Source organism: Camelus bactrianus, chromosome 15 (genome assembly GCF_048773025.1).
Source record: "Camelus bactrianus isolate YW-2024 breed Bactrian camel chromosome 15, ASM4877302v1, whole genome shotgun sequence".
NCBI lineage: Eukaryota > Metazoa > Chordata > Mammalia > Artiodactyla > Camelidae > Camelus > Camelus bactrianus.
In genome coordinates this window covers 49,985,768-50,010,138 of record NC_133553.1, presented here as the reverse complement: position 1 = coordinate 50,010,138, position 24,371 = coordinate 49,985,768, and the positions used below count along the sequence as shown (strand labels likewise).

Below are 24,371 nucleotides of genomic sequence, written 5' to 3'. Positions count from 1 at the left end.
GAGGCCCAGTTTACAGAAACTTTATCTCATTCTTGGTTCCCAGTTTATGAATACTGAAATCCAACCTTGAATCCCAAGCCTTACAACCAAACCCTTTTTACCCAAGGTCCTCCCTCCTGCTTTCTTGCCTGCTTCTCTGTTCTGGAATTCTGCCCACTGTCTACTTACTACTATACTCCCTGCATCACCACCTACTCATCCATGTTTCCTTCCCAGTTCTGGTGGACCTTTCTCAAGTATTTACTCCACTGAAGGGCAACTGTCAGTGCCTAAATTCCTGGATGTCCCTGATCTGCTCCATAAGCTGTTGAATCAACCTTGCATCTTGCTCTTTGTGGGTAGCAGTTGCACCAACTAAAGTTCGCTCTGAAAGCTCTACAGTAAAAACCTGAGTGTTGACAACAATATGTAGGCAGTTTAGGGGTTGAAGACTCCATAAAGGTGGTCCATATAATCTCATTCTTTTAAAAGAATTGACAGGGTAGTTTTTAAATAATTGTATTAAATTGGGATAGAGCAAGTGTTATGCTGTGATTTTTGATTTTCATTTGCAAAAATAAAATATATCATGACATAAACATGATATGATAGATATGATGAGCATAAGGAGTAAAATTTGATGGCATATAATTTCTACATATTGCATATATCTTTTCTCTTCAAGAGGAGGAAGAAATGATTAATGTCTTTAAAATGAATGAATAGGCCTCTGAGTACCATTTCAAAAAAGTGTTGGCTTTTGTGTGCCTGAATGCAGGGGAATGTGGTCTCAGGAGTTCCTGAATGTAATACGTAGAAAGTTGTTTGTAATTAACTGATCTGTGTATTTGTCCCCAAGGTGGGACTTCTTACCTTTGAAAAATGTACATTGTATTTTTAACCTACACACAATACCCCATCTAAGTCAGTTAGTATGACTCAAATTTGTTGGTTGAATACAGACATAAGATTTGTCTTATTTTAACAGCTTTTTTTTTTCTATTTCAGTTTTTAGAGTCTACATGATATGTGATGTAATTAGTATGGCCCAATCACATATAAAATACTTAGACCATTTACTTCCGATAATGTAAGCACAGTCCTAAATCTGCAAAGTGGAAATGAGCTACAATTGACTACTTATTGTACTCCAAACAGTTTGTTAAGTGCTTCTGAAACATTATGTTGTAACAACTTCACAAGGTTTTCATTGCTCTCTGTTAGGAAGCTAAGACTCAAAGACAATGAGGAATTTGTCTACAGTTATAATAATAAATGACTGAATTAGGATTTGAACTCTGTTCAGTGGATCTGGTGTCCACCGTGGGTCCATGCTTATCCTAGTCTACATTCCATCAGGATGTGGAAATGAATTATTGAAGTTAAAGTCATTGTCTTAAATCTCCCATTTGCCTGCCATGTCTTGCTAGTGCCACAGTGTTCGTCTCCCTTAGTGTTTTCTCCTCCACATCCATTGACCATTTATGGATCGCTGCTTGGAAAGCAGTCAACTAGGCACATGATGGAACACAAAGAGACATTAGATATGGGTCTCTCCTTCTGGCAGCTTATTTTCTGACTGACAGGTCAAAACTATCTTACTATAAATAATTAATAGGAATGACAGAGTATGTCAAGTGAGGAGGGTGGAGTGAAACTCACTATGCTCTGGGGCAGGTGAGGAAAGGTGGAAAATGAAAGTAGAAAACACAGGCGGTACTTTGAAGAAGTGATAGGGGATGGATTGGATGACCTGGATGATGATCTGTTGTCTCACAACAGACACTTTGAAACATGCTTTTGTATACTCATCAAAGGCACTTTACTTTTCTTTTAAAAATTGTAATAGTTTAAATTTTTAAGTTTAAATTAAACTATGATAGTTTCTTCTTAATTTAATTTTCATCTCCCACTTCTAAAATATGAAGCCCATGATAGTGTGGCTCATGCTGATCTGTTCACCTCTATTCCTCTAACACCTACAACTGTTCCTAGTATGTAGCAAAGTCTCAGTAAGTTTGGTTGAAGAGTTAGTCATGACTGACAAAACCATTCTGCATTCTGCTTTCTAATGACTAAAATAGCTGATATTAAAGAGTTTTACATTGTTGAATGCTCTTTTTAATGAGTTATCTGGTCCATTGTTACAAACAACAGTGTTTATTAGGTTTATCAGTTTGTTGTAGTATTTGTACACACGAGAGAAGATAGAACTTTTATCAGGGTCTCAAGTTTCAATGTATTCTTCTCATAAAGCATATTTAAAAAGGCCCCGTTTTACTATCCTAGATTAAAATTCATAAATAAGATAATCTAGTAAAATAAGATAGGTGACATGGATTATATAACACTTAATTTTTAAAAGCAACGTAATTCCATATTATTAATATAAAGCAAGCATATGAGGAAGGCTATTTTTATGAAATTCTGTGTATCTCAATATGCAAATGTTCAGGCATGTGAAGAATAGAAGGCATCAAAGGCAGTCAGCTGCTTATACCTAAATGTAGAAGCTCCATGAATATGAAGCCACATTTGCACGCTAATGGAGGTGTGTTATATTGGTGACTCATACTATGGGAAGTGTTGCAGTTGACGACTTTTTTTTTAATTGCTGAACAACTCTCGGTAAATTTCCAAACCAAATAAGTTCTGTAGTTCTCCAACTTTACAAAGTAGTTGAATTCTTTAAAAAAAAAAAAACAAACAGAAAGAAATAGAAAAGTGTGCAAAAAATGCTTGGTGTTCATTTGCTTAAAATTAGGTGGTAGGCACAGATAATTATAAACAGGTTATTTGTGTAGATGGTTATCTAGTGGGGCATTTGAAAGCTGCATGGAGCATACCGACTGTCCTTTGCATTGCAGGACTTCTGTCATCCCTGACCCCTACCCACTAAGCCAGCACAGCACCTCTATCCTTGTGGAATATATATAGGTATATGAGGTCACAGATGTAAAAGATTTGTGCCTCTAGGGTAGTACTACTCTTTGAGAACCATTGCTGTAGACAAATAAGGAGCTAGGCACAATTTATTTTATTTACTCTCTCTCCTTCTTTTGAAGTACAAATTTCTCCCCTCAGTTAAATCCGCTACACTGACATTGGTTGCCTCGAGTCAGTCTTTCATCTCATCCCTTTTCAGCCCTCATGTTATCTTGAAGGTGCATCTCCCCAGAAATATCCTGGACGTTGAGCCAAGGCTCTCCCAGTGCTTATTTCTAGCTGCTGTTACTGAGCAATTTAATAAAATCTGATAAATTTAACTCCCAACGTACTACTTCTGTCATATAGGGACTTCTAGTTTTACTTCATATTTTTAATTACATCAGAACTAAGGTATCCTGATAAAATTTCAGACCTCTGCCATGTACCTGTGAAAGGAGTGTTCAGATACGTTGGCTTTCCAAAGCCATTATATAATTTGCTGACTATTACCTATTACAGACCAGAACTGTCAGGTTATTTAATATCTTGGAGACTCAGATTTTTCTTTCATAAAACAAATGATAATGAGAACTGAAGTTGTATCTGTGATTAGGAAATAAGATATCCTTTGTTTAACATTGTTAGCATAAACTCAAGTACACAGATAGTGTTAGTGCTCCTTGTTACCAAAAATTTTTCGCCTTTCACCTTACTGTCGAGCTGTCGTTCTCAGCTAGGGGTGATTTGGTGGAGGGTGGGAGGGTGATAGTGGCATTTAATGGCTAGATGCAAGGGATACTACTTAACATCCTAAAATGGACAGGACAGGGCCCAACAAGAAAGAATTCTCCAGCCCAATATGTCAGTAGCAATAAAGGGAGGAAACCCTGCTATGCATATATAGCATGCAGTCTTCAGTTTATTGGTAGTATTTGCTTTTCATCTGCTTTCTTTTATTCTTAAAAAGAAGAAACTCATGAGGTTAACTTAGATTCACTGAGTTAACTTATTTTCCAATGAAAGCCAGCATGAATTGTCACATATATATTCTGAGAAACTGGTAAGAATAAAGTATAAAATTTCACATTATTATAAATATTTCTTTTATTTTTTTTGTTGGTATCTTAAGGCCCATCCAATTCCATTTTCCTTTCTATATAGCTTCACTATTTGAAATATTAATGAAGCTAAGATCTTGAAACATGTCTTTGAAGATTAATAGATTCTACAAAAGAAGAGTAAATTCAGCTAGTTTATCCCACCACTTTGAGAAAAGAAACTGTGAGTGTAAAACTGTTGCGAACATTTATATGTTTCACTAAACATTAGGCCAGGAGATGGTTCACATATTGTTATTTTGCTTAACACATAAGTGACCAGGACTTGCATACACATTTTTGTCTTAAATAATCTCTGTGGCCCTCACATTTATATAAGGTAGCAAGATACCCAGAGGATGGTGTAAACTTTAATTGAATTGTAGTTTTTCCAGAATCTTTCTTGCGCACATACATGTTGAGAAGAAATAGGTGACATGTATGCACATGATATCCAGAAAAGCCTGTTTGTGGCTCTGGAACCACTCATCTGTAGGAATATCTGACCTATGAAATGCACAGTTACAACTGTTTGTGCATGGCAAGTGCTGGCAGTGCAAGTAGAAGCTCTCCAGCCTAGTTCTTATTTCACGCTCCCAATTTTTCCAAGATGTCAGAAGATCCTTTCCTTTCAGAAACATTGAGAAGCTCTTAGGAGAATGAAGGCCTGAGTAGGAATGAAACCATACCTAATGTATCAGCTCAGAAATATGTTCACATTGGAAAACACTGCAGTATGTCTGGAGCACGGGGAAGAAGGAGAGAGTGACTTTTTTATTTTAGAGACAGTGGAATTATCAAATCAGTACTGTGCCTTTATCCCTCATGTTTCCCGGTTTTTTAATGTGTGACTATATTAATGATTTTTTAAAGGATGTGTTTCAGTATGAGTATGGGTAAACTGTTCAGCCAAGTCTATTTCTTGATGTCATTTTCTGACCCTTGGAAACGTCAGAATTGAAATGAAAGGTAAGTGACTAAATCAGACATATTTAAAACCAAACACACTTTCATCCCATTTATTTAACCAAGTCCCTATATCTGCTCAATACTGTGTGTTTGAATAGTAGATTTTTTTCCTTGATTTTCTTTTGATCCCCATGCCTTACTTTGGAAATGAGAATATGTAATAAAATGTATTTATGTAATTTTAATAAACTGGATAAGATAGTGATAAGAGTTGTGTGTTTTCAGGTTCTTCATCTTCAGCTTCTGCCAGCACAGTCCTAGGCACAGGTCTGCTTATTAACAGATGCTGGACTAGTTAAGTGTATTTATTCCCTTGGGTGTATAGAACAGATCTAGTGTTTGTTTTCTGCTTCTTGGTACTCAGTTTCTGCACCAAGTTTTCTTGGTGAACCCCAAGAACAGATCTAAAACTGGCGAATAAGCCATTTTGAATTCATGGAAGCATGTACTCAGTAAACTCAATGTTCTGGGAACTCTTCAGGGGGAAGTGTTATCTCTTTCGTTGTCCCTAATTGTAAATTATCTGCGAGGTCTAATAAAAATAGAGCTTCACAACTTCTATAATTCAGTTTGGTGTCTTGACTATAAAGCACAGAGAAAAAATAACTGGGCTCAATTAGGGACTGCCTGAAAGAGAGAGCTGTCTATCATGTGGCTGCTCTGAGGTTCAAAAAAAGCTCTTAATTATTCTTATTATATGAGAAGCCTGGGGGACAGTGTGTATCAGTTGCTCCCTCCAACATCAGAATTCTTCTCAATGCGGGTGAGAACTAAATCAGTGAGACAAATTTTAGTAAGTCCGGAGCAACCAGTGAACCTCAAAGGAGTGAACATAATTTGGAAAGTGTTAACCTGCCTATCAGTATTTGTAATTTTGATTCTCATTATTTTATTTCCTGACATCGCATTTACTGCAGTTGTACAAAATGATTAGTCATCTATTGGGTTTTATGCCCACAGTTGAAGAAAGAGCACTTACCGTATTTTTTAATACTTTTGACTGAAATTGTGTTCCATGTACAATTTGATTGAAGAGTGTTTTTATGGTTTAATTTGTCACCTGGCTGTTTCACTTAAAAAAAGTATGTAAGTATTATCAATAATTAGTCCATATAAATATTTTAAAATAGTATCTGATTTAATTACGTGAAGTTTTGGATCTCTTTGAATTGCCATGGAAGGCTTTATTGATTCTTCCAGAATAGATAACAGTCATATGATGATTTTTAAAATTGTCGATACTAAAATGTTAAGAGGTGCATGCATTAAAAGATAAAAGAGAGCAAAAATCACCTTAGGAAATCTTTTACAGTACACTTAGAGACAAAAGGCTTTTACATTTTCACTGAAGCAGAATGTGTTATCTATATACGATATGCATTATGAGCATGTCTGAGAAGTGTGTTTTGAAATATTAATATATTTTAAGACAAAATTGGTAATTGCATGGATTTTTAACTTATTTTGAAATAAGCAAATGTTTCGTAAGTGGCAAAGGGATCTGGTAGGAACCATTTTTCTACCTGAATAAATGAAGCCAATACTTTACAGATTGCACAAGCCTGTAAGAATTGATACTCAGAATGATGAAAAAAAGTTTTGTTTTTCCTTTTCACTAATGTGAAAAAAAATTTAGGAAGTACACTGTTAAGTAGATATTATGAACTTTCATAAGTTTTATATCAGTTGCTCCATTTGGATGTATACTTTGTCCTGAGCACCTGACAGAAGATTGCTCTATTACTCTGTAAAAGAATTTTATGATGCTGGATTAGTGTTGATGGTTTTTAATCCTTCAAAGTACTAGGAGAGACTCCACAGTATAATCTAAGCACTATAATAAAAATTTATTCTGCCTAGCGTCTTTGCAGCGTGGATGGGTTTATCAGCTTGTCTAGCATAAAGTATCTTAGTTCTCCATTTCTGTGCATGGGCAAACAGTGGTTGTGATGTTGAAACAAGTAACTGTTATAACAGGTTATCATTTTACTTGTTTCAGTTTTTGTGAATTATTGGGTATTCAGTTTGGGAAGATATTTCTAATTATTCAATAAAAATTATGGATAAGTAATTGTATACTTAAGCTAACGTAGTTGACAAGTGTCTTTGATTCATCTCATTATTTACTCTTTCAGTATGTATATTTTGAATGCCTACTGTATGTGAGGGACTGTGCTAGATGCTAGAAATAAGGTATCTTGTATATTTTCTTTAAATATTGGTTGCTTTTGATTAATTTATATGTTTAATTCCAAAAGTCAGTCCAAACATCTAGTATCCAAATTGACATTGGACAAAAATGTATACCTCTGTTATTGAAGAAATTTTTGGTTGCAAAGGAAAGAAGCCGGGAAGTTAAAGACCCACCATAACTCAGATAATCACTGTCCAGTAAGGGTTTGCCAGGAGAACAGGACTGCCTTTTTTTGATTAAATAGTATGTAAAAAAGCCTTCAGAAGAAATCTTGTAGTTAGGAAGCCATTTATAGGAAATCGATGAACTATGCAATTCTTTTTCAACCTTTTTTCCTGCTGAATAGTTTAAGCAACTTTAAGGAAAAGCAAGAATTAATTTGGTTTTTAATGGATTTCAGTGCTTTAAGTGCAAAGTTCTTTGTTTCTACCACTTTATATTATCTCCAGTAGATGTGTTTGTTGTTATTTTTCAAAGTTCAAATCACAGATATTTGACATTTGAAATTTATTTTCTATCTCCCTTCTTAAAGTGTATTGATAATACACTGATAATATCTTATAAATTTGATTGGTTGGTTATAATATCTTATAAATTTGGTTGGTTGGTTTGATTGTTTATAAGTAAAAATCTCAGTATAATGACACATTGGTGAAATGTAAGTAAATAGCTAAATGTGTGTCACTGCTCTAATGCTGCCAAGTGTGAGAGTTGTGTGGCAGTTTCCCTACACCTGGGGCGAAAGGAGTATCATAGTCCAAATGACAGATTTTTCCAGTGTGTGTTCTGGGGAACACTATTAATAGGCTTCACCCTCAAAACAAAGATTTTCTACACAAATAAATTAGGAAAATACTGTGTTGAACAGAGGTATATAGTTTATTTATTGCAGGACATTTCAGCATCCTCAGTTTGTAATTATGCACTGTGAATCTCTGAAAGAGAGGTAGAAGTGTTCCAAACGTATTTGTCAAGGAGTTCTTTAGTACTGTGCTCATGGTGTAGTCATATACTCATGTTTATAATGTTATGTGCATTGTTTCCAAATGTACTGGTGAAGGACTTCTTGAAAAACATCTCTCATGACTAATGCATCTTGGGGCTGACGTTAGGAAGTGCTAGCCTTAGGATGGCAGTTCCACAGGCTTCCAGGCCTGCCTGATCTTTCTCAAATTCTAGATTGCTCGAGCAGCTCTGAGTGAGTTGTATGCAGTTTGAATCCTCTGAGGATATCCCAGAGTAGATGTGATTTCCAGGGGTCTTTAAACATAGAGCTGAAAAGAGTAGCAATTACTACTAATAATAGCAATGACAACAACAATAATATTCACAAGCAAATATGTGGCATATTGTTTTCAAAATGCTTTCAAATCTTGACTCACTTGATTTTTACAGCAAACTTGGAGTAATTTAATTTGTCAGAGTTTTTCCAGCTTATATTTGAGGAGGCAAAATAACTTAGGTTCAGAAACATGTCAAGTTTTCATACCAGGTTTATACTCCCCTGCCCTTACCTGTTGTGTAAATAATGGTTTTCTAAGATAGTACTGCACATTGTACTACCTGGGAATTAGGATCTAGGTCAGGGGTAGTCAGCAGACTACGGTTCAAGGTTAGGCAAACTATGACCTGTAGTCACATAGACCATTGGGCTAAAATCTGGCTCAATACCTGTTTTACTTTTTTTAATAAAGTTTTTTTTTTAATGGAATACAGCCATATACATTTGTGTATGTATTGTTTGTGACTGCTTTGACACTGCCATGATAGAGCTGAAGTAGTTGCAACAAAGATCATATGGCCTGTAAATCTTAAAATATTCACTATCTGGCCCTTTATAGAAAAGTTTGCAAACTCCTCATCTAGATCCTGACCTGAAGTAGAGGCTGTATGTAGATGTTACAATGCTGTTTGTATTACACTGTGTTTATAAATGTGTAGTAGTGGACAGAAAACACCAAGGTAATTCCAAAAAAGAAACTTATATTTGTACTGATGGTGTAAATGCCCCTGTGCATTAATTATGGGTTCTAGAACACTGCAGTGCCAGCTGAGCCTGTATCCTTCAAGCACAGGGTTATTTAATTATTGCTGCAAGAGACTTTAATCAAGCCCTTCTTACAGAAAACAAACAAATGATTAGCCTTTACATGGCAGGCAAAATAGGAATTTGACTCATGAATTTCCTAATTATACTGCACCATTTTGGAAATCAGTTGGCATTCAAATTCTTGCTGTTACTCTGTATATAACTTCCTTTTGCAAGATAGAAGTATAGGGTAAAAAAAAATAGTTGTTTAAATATGTTAAGATTAAAGTTAGATTTAATTAAAAATTTTTTCCCTATTTGCTCTTACAGAATGATTTAATAGAATTAGGGAAATAATTAATTGGTTGTCCATTACCTATCAGCTACATGTTTCACATTTTGTATGAGTCTTACTAATTTATTCTTAAAATAATCCTATGAGGCAGGTTTCATTATTTTTCATTTTAAATATGAAGGAATTAAGGCTCAGAATGTGAAATGACCTGCCCAGTGTCCCATTAGAAAGTAGTTTGTGATGGAGTCCTCATTAGGACTGGAATTCCTAATCTCTCAGCCTAGCTGTGGACTTCTGCTGCTGTGCCTGCTGCCTCAGCCAAGAGGCCAAGGCCCATTTTCCATCCTGTCTGGAACCAGCGCTTAAAAGGGATCAGCTCTTCCATTTTTTTTTTGTTGTGCTTTTATTTGTGTATAACAGCTGGCAAGTTAAAGGCGCATCCCCCAGTTTTATAGCACTAGGTTATCTTGCTCACTGTTTTAGCCATGTGAAAAATCAATTCTGAAATAAGATCTACAAGTTTCATTTTAATTATATTTAAACAAAAACAATCAAACTCTGCATATTTTGAATACTAAAGCCAATTTTGATTTTATCAGATAGAAGTTAGTTCTTAAATGTCTCCTCTCCAGTCCCTTCCATCATTTGTCAGAAATCAAATGTCAAGGTCCTCCACAAATGAAATTTGCTTCCTAAGTAACTGTCCTTAGGAGTTCCCTGGAAAAATCAGAAAGTACACCTGCAAGAAATTATTTCCTTTTCTTTACTATTTTCTAACATGTTTTTAGTATCTCTGCAACATGTATTATTTTCTGAGAGTAATTTCACAGTGCGTTTTTCTTTACTTTTTTTGTGGAAGGCTGATCTGGGCTAGATCATGAAACTTCTTTTATTTTCCCAGTTCTGCACAGAAGTTCTTCACAGATAGAAATTTTTATTGAGATGATTGCTTCTCATTCAGATCTTTGCAAGGCCTATAGAATATTTCCTAGGACATGTTTCTTGATGGGAAAAGTTACATGGAGAAGGCTAGTCTTGGTTAGGATCATAATCCAGTGCTAGGTTTTATAGAACATTTTCATTTTTATAGAAAGTTCTGTTGGACAGGACTGGTCTAGAAAGAAGCCTAGAAATGGTCTTGGACAGTATGTCTGGTTGTTTGTGTATTAGTAGCTTATGTATTAGTCTTACGTATTAGTAGCCCCTCTGGGCCTGACTATTTCATCTGTAAAATGAAAGTAAGATTATATGTAAACCCCATTGTTACGTGAAGCAGACAAATTTTAAATGTCTCAAATTTTGAATTTACTTGCAATTTCTGATATATGTGGTTTCATATGCCCTTTTGGGGGAGGGTTAGTTAATTGATTATTTCTGATTATTTTTTCAAGCCTTTCAGTATAAGAATCTGTCAGCAAGAAAATTAGAATTCCAGTTTCTTCTTTAAAATTCACGTGAAAAGAAAACAGATTTTAGCCCAGTTTGTAGTACTACCTTTAGTTAGGGAGCATGCAGCTTTGGTCTGGTGTGCTAGATGAAATCTTTTTAAGCAACTTTGATTGTTATTGATACCATTCCTTTTGGAGTTATATTCAGAGTTGTGACGCAGAGGCCAGTTAACCAAAGTGTTATCACGTGTTATGAAAATAGGCCTTTGATTTGATTTTTTTCACCTGTTATACAAGGCAATACTCATTTCAGTTTTGAAATTCTAAAACTCTAAGTTTCTAAATACCATTGCACTTTAAGTTCGTTGTTTTTAAGAAGATAAATTCAGACAGAATTTCAGGAACCATAAATAGGATTAACTAACAAATAGGAAATAATTATACTTCATAGTGTGTTGTAGTTGAAGCTAGACCTTGTATAGTAATATCTTCATAGGAATGTCACCTAAACTTTAATCGACTACTGTATGATTCTGCGCAATGGATGATTCAGTTATTTCTGCTGCCTGAGTTAACTACAGTAAGGAAAAGTATTCTAATCAACATACATCCTATTGGATCCGGAAGATGTTTACCACATTTACCAGATCAGCATCCTTAAAGGTAGTGTTTAGAGGTAACTAAAGAAAACTTCAAATTATATGTTTCTCATATACATAAGTCATGTGTAGTTATTTTGAATTGTTTTAATTGGATGGAGCATTTTAGTTTAATAATTACACATCAGGTACCATGATGACCAACTTAAGTGAAACCCAAAATTAATTGTTTAGTCCAAAATGTAAAGAATGCCACTTTAAATACCTTTCTGATTTTTCAAGTTTATCAGTGCAAAATTTGTAGAAAAATAAAAATTTATTTGAGGTCATCTTAAAATGTCACTACTCTAATCATATTGAAGATTCACATCCTGCTTTATACAAATATATGAGCTTGACACATCTCACTAAATTAATAAATCATAAAACTTATTTAAATTATAGAGTAAATTTGATTCTTACAATTTCAATACAATCATTTAATTTACTAAAATATTTGTTTTTACTAATATTATAGAGATATCATGAAACGTTAGGTTACATTCAGGAAACCTCGTATTTCACAGATTTTTTTTTTTAAAGAAGCTCTATAATAAGAAACTTTTTACTGGAGTTACCTGCATTCCATTTTTTTTTCTTTTAACTTAGAATAATTTGCTGCCTACAGATGTGCTTGATAAGCCTTTCAGGTAGATGTGATTAATTGGAAATTTTCTAAACCTCCATATGTGAAGGAGCATAGAATTTGGGGTCAGAAGACCTGATTTCTACCGTTTAGTTATTTGATCCTCATTTAGTTCCTCACGTTTGTTGTTTGCTGTCTGCCAGGCACTGTGCTAAGAACTGTGTATAAATTGGTGAAGAAAACAGACACTATTTGCAATACATTAGATTTTAGTGGTTACTTTCCTCTTCAGTGATCTTGCTCACATCATTATGATAATTAAATAAGTTGACAATGGTTTGTGGACTTGAGTGACGGTTGTTCTATTCTGCTGTATCACTGTCATCTTCTTCATCATGATGCTGATCATCATCATTGTCAGATCTACTTAAGAAATGGCAATCCATGGAGAATTTGTTTGGAAATGCTCAGTTAATGAATCTTGAACTGCCTCAGAATAATATTTTAATAGAAACTAATACTAAAGTCCTTCGATTTACTTTGACCAAATAAAAATTCTTCTAGTTGTTAAAGTTCCTTAATTATGATGTGAGAATTTAATAACCAAAGTTGGCTTATTGTGGCGAACAAATCCTGCCTGTGAAAACAAATGTACTCATCCTCATCCCACACTGCTAATTTGATAGAAACCAGGAAGGAAATTAAGAGAGGAAATTAATTACTCACTGAAACACTTTTATTAAGCAACTCCTATATGTACACACCATGCTAGATGCTGAACAAAAGAAGGGGAATTGAAAAGGCAGTGCTCTGAAGCAACCTGCAGTCTGTATAAGGAAGCATTAATTATAATAATGTCATGGCTAACATCATTAAACAGGTGTTACCTATACATAAAATACTCCACAATCTGCCATTATTGGATGAGTGTTTTTACATCCTTGCACTGCTATGAGCCACAGCCTCTCTATGGAACAAGTTAAACATCTAGCAAATGAGAAGATTAAAGACGTGTAAAAAATGTGTCTAGCTTCCTAAAACTGATTTGTGGTGACAGAGCCTAGAAGGAGCCTAACTCCAGGCTCCTTCTCCATTCCAATTCCTTCTTCAGGGAGAATGAGATAAAACATTCAAGTACTGCATATTGTCAGGAAATGCCTAGATTCTTCAAGGATTTCTAGCTTCTTAGAGATTCAGTGTCTTTATTGACCCTGACAATTTGTTCAAATCACTTTTTTCTCTCACTCAATGAGTATTTTCATACATATTTACAAACTTTAAGGTGTTTGATTTAATTATCTTATATTAATAGGCCCATTTAAAATTATCAAGTATATTCTCTCAAACTCTATCCAGAATAGTTTCCATATGACTCTCAGAGAAGCACATTAACTAAAACAAACAAAAAAAGGATGAAGCCATCTATTCAGTAGTTCAAAAAGCAGTGCCTTTGTACTCTCTTTCCATTGTGTTTTGTAAACATTACTTGCAACATTACACATTTTGAATATAATTTACTTTCAATAGCTATAAGGTACGCATTTCCTAAGCTACTAGGTACTGCCATGAGCTACATTTGCTGGCAGGTATTAGCCATTCCACGTATTGTACATACTGCACAACTAGTTTTTTTTCTTTTTCAGTTACTGCAGTAGTATCAGAAATTGATTAAGTTTTTATGTCATCTTTATTGGTTTTTGTACAGGTGAATTTTTCCTAGTAATACAAGATCTAAAATGGTACTGTCTTAGTTCAGGCTACTGTCACAAAGTACCATAGACTTGGTGGCTTATAAAAAATAAAAGTTTATTTCTCACGGTTCTGGAGGCTGGGAATCCAAGGTCAGGGTGCCACCAGGGTCAGGTTCTGGTGGGAGCCCTCTTTCAGGTTGAAGGCTGCCGACTTCTTGTTGAATTTTCGCATGGTAGAGAGCAGAGAGGGGAAGCAAGGTCTCTCATGACTCTTACAAGGGCACTAATCCCATTCATGAAGGTTCCACTCCCGTGACCTCATGTAACCCTAATTACCTTCCAAAGGCACCTCCTAATATCATCATACTGAAAAGTAGGGTTTCAACATATGAATTTTAGGGGGACGTGGACATTCAGTCCATAACAAGTTCTGAGTCAGGATGCTACTCTGGTTTTGCAGCATGTATTTTCTTCTTTTGAAATAAGATACATATCTGGTTCTGTTGTATAATCTCTTTCAAGCCATTCTAATGCAAGGCTCCTGGCCTTAGATGTCAGATGACCTCAGTACCCTTTGGGAATCATCTGTCCTTTCAGTACTTTATTTACCAGACAATAGCTCACTGGGATATCTAGATTAAATGCTATTCATGAAAATGCTGAGGCTATAAATGTATTTTTGTTTCCAAGCTTACATTGACTCATATTCATTACTATGTAAAAATGGAGATTGGATGTCACTAACCAGTCATAAAAAGGGCACTTTTCTGTAATAAAGTGAACAATGTTTAATTTTATGTCAGGCCTGCATTCTTAAATACTGAACATAGACTTGGCAAATCTACTATGAATTTTTATTGTACGTCTTTTTCATTCTTTATGTGAAACTTTTTAGCCAATCATTTCATCTCCTAGATACTTTTGCCACTTTTTTCCTTTTACTATACCACAATCAGTGCTTCCATATTCAGGGTTATTTTCCTGTTCTTCCTGCTCATAGTCTTTATTTGCTTACTCAGTGCTGTGTTTGTTGTCATATAATAGCCCCCTATTATGATCTTGGACTTCTATAGAATTAGCTACGGTTTGAGCTGCCCCTGTTATCCTTTTATACATCTGTATCTCTGCTATATTTCAGTGTTACAAAAATGTTGATCTTTTTATTTGCCCTTTTGGTTTATTTTCCTATAGTGTATTACTCAATAAGAGGTGTATTTTATAGGAAGGGAAGTCTGACTTATAATGTAAGAGAATTCATTGTATGAGATTATGGGATGGAGGGTACTTTTTACTAATTTGAAAACTGCTGTTGTTATGAAACTATTATGTAAAAAACATTGTCATGAACTTGCAGATAAAAATCTGTGACAGTAATATTAAATGACCTAATGGAGAATGCTGAAAAAAGTGTTGATGTTTAGGATGGAGCTTATGAATTGAAGTGATCATAATAGCATTCTCTATTGCTACATGTTTTAAAGCAATATATTATGAATTACAATTTGGTGAGATTATTTTGAAAATTAGATCTTTATCTTGGAAGTTGTTTGGGTCAAAAAAAAAGATCTGCATTTCAGTAATCACAAAGCAGTTTACACAAATGTCAAGAAATAATGTTAGATCATATTCATATTACGTTATTTTAAAAAAGAAAATGAACTTTTTGAATGATGGAATTAACATTTAAATATGCTCAACAAGAGTCCAAAGAAGATAATTTTCTTTATCTTTCAGCATGTTTTCTTAAGCTGTGGATGTCCATTTCAAAAAAGATAAGATGGGGAATTATAAGGCTACCTTAAAAGCTTTTATTTGTGGTGACTTGATTTTATGGATCAGTAAATCAAGAGATAAAGGATAGATTAATCAAGCTTATGAGTCCCTTTTCAACATGAGCTTGCATTCATATGGGTGTACTGAAGTACTAGATGCTAGTACAGACGTCTATATATATGAAAATTTCAAAGATAAACAAAGATAAACAAATTTCAAAGATTGACTGTACCTGTGAACAAACTATTTTCTTCTTAGCCTGTAATATAAAACTTTATTTTAAAAGGAAAATAGGAGTTTGGACAATTTATTTAGTTTTTCTTTCTACTTGTCTGTTGATTCAGATTTTAAAAGATTAGAACTTGCAGCTCAGTTCCCAAGAGATTTACTATACAGCATATATGTAAAAAGAATGAAAGTATTTTTTGTAGTTTTAAAAATCATATTTGCATTTCATAACTAAAATGAAAAGGCAAATACACATTATGTGACAAATTCATACTGTATTGCCTAACCCTCTAAAATATTTGACTTGAAATGAAAGTGGGCTTTTGTTTCGGATGTTTTTAAAGGGAAGCAAAATTTTATGTGCTGCGAATGAAATAAATACTTCCTTTAAATTTTAAAGGCAACAAGTAATTTATGGAATAATTCTCCCTTTTATTTCTAGCAGTTAGGATGCCCATGAGTAAACACATTTACTAACCTGGGCCTGCTTATTGCCACTAAAGTAGGGCAAATATTTCATAAATGTGGTTTTTTTCTAGTAATTAATTCACTCTAATAGTACAGGGAAGAAGAGTATTAAGTCAGTTTTTTTCTTCAATAAAGGAAATTAAATAGTATTACATTTTTTTGTTGATGTCATAGAATTAACAAATAAATGCAATTAAGAAAGAAATATTTTCTCTTAAATATTTCTGCCTTCTTGCAACAAGCTCAAAGAAATCAAAAAAACAGTCTTCATACTTCTTTATTGTATTACCTTTAAAAAAGGTAACAGTAATAGGTGCATTTTGATAGTAGTTCCAGGAACATAGCACAGCCTTACTGAACACTTCAGCATCACCCTGTGTTGTTCAAATTCTTCATGTTTATTTTCTTTTTAAAACAATTTTTGAAATCTACACAAACTTGGACAGGGAGCCTCAAACACTCTTGGAATCTTCTACTTCTGTTAGGATATCTTAGGCAACTCACCCAACCACAATGAGATAATATAAAGATTATACAAGATAATGTTTATAAAAGTACACTTAAAGTGGTAAGGCTGCCCAATAAATTAGTATATTACATTTCATTCTTATTTCTCTTGAACATTTGGGACAAGTTACTTGAGCTCTTCATATCATCTTATAAAATATTTTATGAAAATCATATTCATTCTGATTGTCTTCTGTTTTCAAGTGATTGATTTGAAGAGTGCAATAATGTTTTGGTTTAACATAATATTTCTGCATTATATTTAGGAGGCAGGGAATAATATCACATTTTGTAGAAAAACCACCAACTTACAGATATTAGATTCAACCATATTAAATTACTGATATTTGACCAATTTTGATCTGAAAACAATAATTTTATGTTTCAACCTCAGGTGCTATTGGACTAAGTGCTCTCAGTATTTGAAGAAACAGGAGAATTCTTCATAACAGTCTTCCCCCTGTTGAAATGTCCTACATTTGAAAAGATTACTAGATATTTGGTTTGTTGTAGGTAGCATTTTATTCAACTCTGAGAGATTCCTGGAAAATTTTAACATACTATCTAGTTTATTTAGGGGGAAAAAAAAACCAGTTACTTCCCCCTTAAAATTATTTTCAGTGACTTCTATAAAAGTTTAAAATTAAATTAACCACAAATTATAAAACATGCAAATAATTTGACTTTTAAACAATAAAGAAAATGAAAAACTAAAAGCTCTGAAGAACTGAAAGATCCTTTTTAATATTTATTGCATTTTTCATTTCAGACTATTTGTTACATGTGCAAAGCCCCTAGTGGACTAAAGATAACATGAAATATTCCTGTTATTTTGAAATAAAATTACATTTTTCCTAAATACAAGAATATATGTATAATTGTCAGGTCAGTTTATATCGTATGGACCGTTTTCTTCTATTCAGTATATACAAATCTCATTTGTTAAGCTCTAAATTTAGGACTTGTTTTTACAGTATGGTTGACTTAGTTATATTTTTGTGCAATGTCTCCTTAATTTAATGACAAAATATGTTTTTTTTCCTCTCAGAGAAATTAGATTTGTCTTAGAACCTAAGTATAGATGAGTAAAGTCAGAAGTATTTGAAAGTTTATTTGAAACTTCTCTCTAATGAAATGACTTGTGAAAAAACTGTCTACATGTAGCATGTGTTAGATGTCTCAAATGAAGGGCCATTGGTGTCCTTCAGGAGACTTCACCTACTCTCTATCTTAATGATGGGGAACCTAGGACACATTGTGGAGTATTCTCTGCTTGTACCACACAAGCCACAGGATGTTTCTCATTCATTTGCTCATAAGGAAAGTTATACCTGAGTACTGGCATATCCACAAAACCATTCGAAGGGGTGATATGTTGGGGAGGTAGGTAGGGGTGTGTTTAAATTTATTTTTCCAAGAGCTTTCCTACTCTACTTCTTAAAACATGGATGCTCCTGGAGAATGTCATTCTAAGTGAAGCAAGCCAGAAAGAGAAAGAAAAATACCATATGAGATCGCTCATATGTGGAATCTAAAAAACAAAAACAAAAACAAACAAACAAACAAAAACAAAGCGTAAATACAGAACAGAAATAGACTCACAGACAGAATACAGACTTGTGGTTACCAGGGGGGTGGAGGGTGGGAAGGGATAGACTGGGATTTCAAAATTGTAGAATAGATAAACAAGATTACACTGTATATCACAGGGAAATATACACAAAATGTTATGATAACTCACAGAGAAAAAAATGCAACAATGAGTGTGTATATGTCCATGAATGACTGAAAAATTGTGCTGAACACTGGAATTTGACACAACATTGTAAAATGATTATAAATCAATAAAAAATGTTAAAAAAAATAAAATAAAAGACAAAAAAATCATTGAATTTCATGGAAAACTAAGTTGAGAAATATAAGAATAATATAACACCTTAATCATCTCATTAAAGGCAAAGATTTCCAGAAAAAAAAAATGTGGTGACTTTAGACTCTTAGGAAGCATTACCCCTCAGAACCAGCCTTCCTTGGAGAGTAATGTAGCAATGATTCAGCATGGATGGGAAAGTGCACAGTAACACCCTGCTCACTTATCTGTCAGTTCCATATCAGGAAATGTTCATTTCTCAGTAAGCAATAAAACAATACAAATGAGCACACACAGTGTAGACCATGCTCTGTTTATGGTCACTGTTAAATGCAGTGATCCTTCCCTATGTCCAGCTATTGATATGAATATAGAAGTGTTAACTTTCAAAGTTCAGATGTAGGTAAGAATTGAGGCTATAAAAGCAAGATAAAATCCTTGTAATAGTCTCTCATGAAGAGAGAACTTGAAATTGTATACAATATAGTTCATGTGAACTATTCAATATGTATTTTAATATGTTGACTAAGAACTATTGAATTCCATTAGGACCATTGAACAAGCAGAAGTATGTGCCACATAATTAGGTTTCCTTCTTTCTTTCTTCCTTTTTTTCCATCCTTCCTTTCTTCCTCCATTAACCAGATGAAACATTGTGAATTGAATACCACAAACCTTTTTGTAACAAAATTGGCACCTGGATGAAGCAGAAACATAGGCAATCTCCAATTTATGAAAGTACTATTTCAAAAGTTCTTGGCATAAACAGGTTGAAACTCATATCACATTCCCTATGGAAACAACACTGTAAGGCAAGGTAAACTTCTCAGACCACTTAGCAAAGGACTCATTAATTCCATGGTATACTTGAATCATTGTATTGTACCCAAAGTATGGTCAGGTATCGCCTGTAATGTTCCTAGGCAAAATCGTTTTACAGTTCCAAGTGTGATACCAGGAACATGTTTGCTGCTTCAAGTTGGTTTAGAGATATCCTTCTTTTCACTCCTGAACAGTGAAAAGAGAGAAAAAAAATTGGCTCCCCTCTTGCTCAAGGACTAGGATCCCAGGAGGCTGGGTAGGAGTGTCATTTAGGTGAATTTACAAGTTTCTGAGTCTGCCTGTTAAAAAGCATTTGAAACTAGCCAGATTCCTGCCCAGGCTGTTTCTTTCCTTCCTTAAGCCTCCATAATAGACCTTTTTGCTTAGTTTACTGTTTACACCTCCTCTTGGTTCTGGTTAGCTTTTCTCTTCTTCCAGCTGACTGCTGCACAGACCCACAGAATCAGTGATTTTCCTCCATTTCCCAGTCCTTGAAGCATTCCCAGACTACTGAGGTTTTCTAAAAGCTTTCACTGCTAGCACCAAAAGAAAAATATAATAAAACAAAGCTCCCTCCTTTGCTACCATGGGAACCAGACGCTACTGGCACTTGGCTCCCCAAATGAAGGGTAAAATCTTTCAAAGAAATGTGAGGGGCAAGAAAGGCGGGGGTGGACAGTAGCAAGCCCCAGGTATGTAAGGAAATAAAGTCGTAGTCTGCATTCCTTCTTCTGTTGCGTAGCACCAGCCACCAGTTTTACTTACTATGTACCTCACTCACCTTGGAGGGCATGGGTGGGAAGTTGCCTGCGGTAGGAGCAGTTTTGATGGAGAGGAGCAGCCAAAGAAAATGAAGGGAGACAGTTACAGAGGCAACTAGCAGAGAAGGAAAGAAGCCGAAGGAGGAAAGAAAAGCCCAAGTGGTGGCAGCCTTCTTTTGGCCAATTCTTAATGTAAAACATAGCCTATGAGTTGACTACTGCATGTACATTTAGATGCAGTCTTTTATATTTGTAAACTTAAACACTGATTATACAAAAAGGAATTATTGTGGTATTTTATTCCAAACTTAATTCACTGGTCATGATTAAACTTCTGATTTTCTTTACATGGAAACGAGAACATTTTTTCTTTATTCATTTCTCTTTTCCTAGAGATAGGTAATTAAGATTATGTGCAAAGAACATTGTCGTGACAAATTAAAATTACCATTCTTGCATTCCTATAAGCTGGGGGCCAAAGGAAAAAAGAAATTGTCGGGATGCTCTTTTGAAGTAATTTTAAAACATACAGTTTAGCAATCCGCAGCTTCCCTCGTGTCAGCACATGACCATCATTCATAACATAACCAATATTCTAGTGATTGAATTCCATCTCTGCGAGGGAGGCTTGTCTTTTCTGAAAGTAAAATGAAATTTAAAGTGTCTTTTCCTTGGTTTTTATTCATTATTTTTTAAGATCAAAAGAAAAAAAAAAGGGTGATCTTTATAGGTGGCATGATCATCATCATAAAGTTGATTACTAAGAGACTCACTCCATGTACACAGTAGGATTAGGTCAGCAGAATTAAGAAGCCAGGGTTTTCTGCAAACCAAGAGCTTTTCCTAACTTGACAATGTCTGCAGGTAAGGCTGGATGGACTGCTTTCTACCTTACACTAAAGCAGAATAGACTGTTTATCTTTACACTGTGGCATGCCAATTTCAGCACCTCTCTCTGTTGCTGCTCAAAACCAAAGTAGTATTTGATTGCAAAGAGAAAGCAAAAGTTGATTTGATGAGAGAAACTGTTCTTAAACTCGATATTCTATGTTTAGTCCAAACACCAAGTAGAAAGGAAAGAAAAAAGGGAAAGTACGTGGAGAATATTTATAATTGCTAGAGCTACCGCCATTTGTAACTACTTCCAAATTCTGAAGTAATGTAGAGATAATGTTTAGGTTAACTGATTTTAAATCAACTAAAGCCAACAAATATGTATCAAAGGGGTAGAATAGAATGAAACAAGTAAAAAGAAGGTTTTTATCTAATGACTGAATCTTAAAATATATGGAAACTCAAGGAACATCTGCTCTATGCCAGTTTTCTTCTTTTTCTTCTTCTTTTTTTTTAATAGAAGTTAATATATTACCCTTCCTTTTACTCTATTACTTTAGAAATAAACCTAAGTCTTCTGAAGAAGACCATTTTTCTGAACATGGTCAAGTTGGGATTTGATTACACTTTGGGCATGACTTGGATTTGCATATAAGGACTTCCATTAGTTAAGCTGGTTCTCTGTATGAATAAGAACTCAGAAAAGTGCTGGATGCCTGGGCAGGATCAGTGATATCCCCTGCAGCTCTATGCCTTAGTTAACAATGAAGAGAGAGCTCACTTTCAGGGGACTGTGTCCGTGACCTTGCTTTTTATTAGCACACCCTTATAGCCCACTAAGCACAATTGTAAAATTAGTGTCAAGCTTGGGCCTTCTTTATCTTGTTGATTTGTTTTTCATATTTTCTTCCCCTGTTAAACGTTCATGCAGCACTTTACCAAAACCCCTTTCTGGGACTGTGCTGCTCAAAACCATATTTGCCAAGTGATCTCCTTGAAATTCCCTGGTTTTGTTGTTTTGCTCTACATATTTAATAATCTTATTTAAAACGAGCATCATAAATGGGAAATAGAATTTCAGAGGATATCATTACAAAACCAAAGTGTATCCTAAACATTAAAATAACCTATATCTTTGTATAATTTCCAATATAAAGCAATAAAACGAAACTGTAGTGTTTGTGTCCATGTCATGTCCAAGTTACCATCGAAAAGTAACTAATTCTCTCTCTGATTCCCTATTTGGCAAATTAGAAACCTAAATCAAACAGGAAGTGAATATCACATACCAAGTATTTTAACCATTTTTTATTTCTTTAAAAATCAACTCTGGCAAATCAAGTATTTTCTGTAAATGTTATTGTCCACATTTACCACTACCAGTGTTCTATTATATATTAAGGCCACGTCAGTAAGAGTACCTGTGTTGATATTTCAGTTTCCACCTACTATATTTTAAGCAAAATTGGTGATTTTTAATTCATTAATAACTTTAACCATTGAAGTTATTTGTTGAACCTGATGAAGTGGTGCATTTAAGTGTTTTTCTCTGTTTTCTATATTGTGTTTTTGTTCTTTAGGCACTTTTGATCAAATGACCACTTTAAAAAGTACAGCTAATTAAATAAAATATAAGAATGAGACAAGAACTATCAACATGGGTATACTTTACTGTTGAAAACACCTTGATAAGTACTGAAACTTTGCTCTCACCCTCGTCCCATGAAACAGCTTTTCCTTCCATTTCTTACTTAGACGCCAAGCCGTTTGTCTCAGATAGTACTTGAGTTGCCTAATGGGTACTAATAATATTTTAAATTCCATACACTTACATTGATTATGTGTAGGAAAGACATATAAATTCTGATTGTATATATGTGTCTGTTTGTATATACACATATGTAAATATACTTAAGTAAATATATGAAAATATGTAAATTTTACATAGCTATATAGAAATATAAGGGACAGTTCACCCAATATTATTATTATCTTTACTACCTTCATGTTCACACCCTAAACAGAAATACAAAGTGAAATAATCATGGTAAACTTTGCATAATGAATAAACTTTCCTAAATGGACTTCTCTTGTAATAATTACTTTTTCTACTTAACATTTTTTAAAAGTTAGCATTTTAATAAGTTGCTATAAAATATGAACATACTTGTAAGCAAACTAAGTAAATTATAGATACTAGGTGCATAATTTATGTTATGTTTCTATTACTTTTTCTACTTAACATTTTTTAAAAGTTAGCATTTTAATAAGTTGCTATAAAATATGAACATACTTGTAAGCAAACTAAGTAAATTATAGATACTAGGTGCATAATTTATGTTATGTTTCTTTAAGAAAAGAAATTGAAGTATTAGAAATATTTAAAGGCCATGATAGTAAATGGATTACATATTTGGTAGAACTGGAATATCTTTAAGTGAAATTTCATGGCTCTTTATTTCATACAGTTAAGTCCAAATCAGAATTTAGAAATAGAATCTTTTAGAATTGTTATATTAAAAAAGAGCTTTAAAAATAATTGCCTAGGAAAACCATGCCAGCAACATCTAAGAGTAATGTTTACTTTACACAGGCTAGTGAAAGGCTTTTTAAAACTCTCTGCTCAGGACACAGCAGTATTACTGAAATTTTGTCTCATATTCTTTAAATGCTGCCATTGGGAGGGAACCTGCTTCCCGTGATTGTGTTTTCCCTTTTGAATGGGAGCGATGGAGCACTTGCATGATGTGTTTGGTGCCTTGCATGAAAAAGACATGCAAAGGCAAGGTCCAGTCTGCATGCTGCTTAATGAATGTTTTTCCTTTTCTCTCCCTCCTTGTCATGTGCTTTCAGAAGACAACAATGTGGAAGGTGGGTACTTTCTACTTTATTTTCCAACTCTCATTTGCCTTTTATTTCTTAGTATTAATAGAGTACTTCTTGAATGTAGACGGTAAGTTGAACTTCTTTCTGAGTGTTTGTTGATTTCTGGATTGTGCATCATTTTTCATATAGAACACACACACTCTCAGCTCCATCAGCCCCAAGTATATGAAACTCCTTCAGTCTGAACGCCAACCCTTGATGGACTTCAACATCCCATATGAACCTTTAAATACTTATTTCAGTGCTCTGCATGGAAAAATGACACAATCCTGCTTCTCTTATTATAAATGAGAAAGTATTTCTTTGCAGTCTCAGAACATACTGCATGATTCTTTCTCCATTTTTTTTCTTGATCAAAATAATTTCTTTTGGAAATGTTTAGTAGTATTACATCATCTCTAGCCCATCGGTTTAGTGTCAAATGATTC

At 34.2% G+C, this 24,371-nt stretch overlaps 1 protein-coding gene across 17 annotated transcripts in view; it reads left to right on the top strand.

Moving 5' to 3' along the window:
- The window catches only part of NRXN1 (neurexin 1), a 1,021,265-nt gene that overhangs the window by 73,506 nt on the left and 923,388 nt on the right, over positions 1 to 24,371 (top strand). For 9 of the 17 annotated variants that reach the window (XM_074341128.1, XM_074341127.1, XM_074341129.1 and 6 more), the window contains exon 3: positions 23,911 to 23,928. The exons of 7 other annotated variants lie outside the window; for them this stretch is intronic. In XM_074341128.1, the coding sequence (XP_074197229.1) occupies positions 23,911 to 23,928 (18 nt within the window). The remainder of the gene's footprint in view (positions 1 to 23,910; positions 23,929 to 24,371) is intronic. One more of the 17 variants, XM_074341118.1, reaches the window with a different exon arrangement.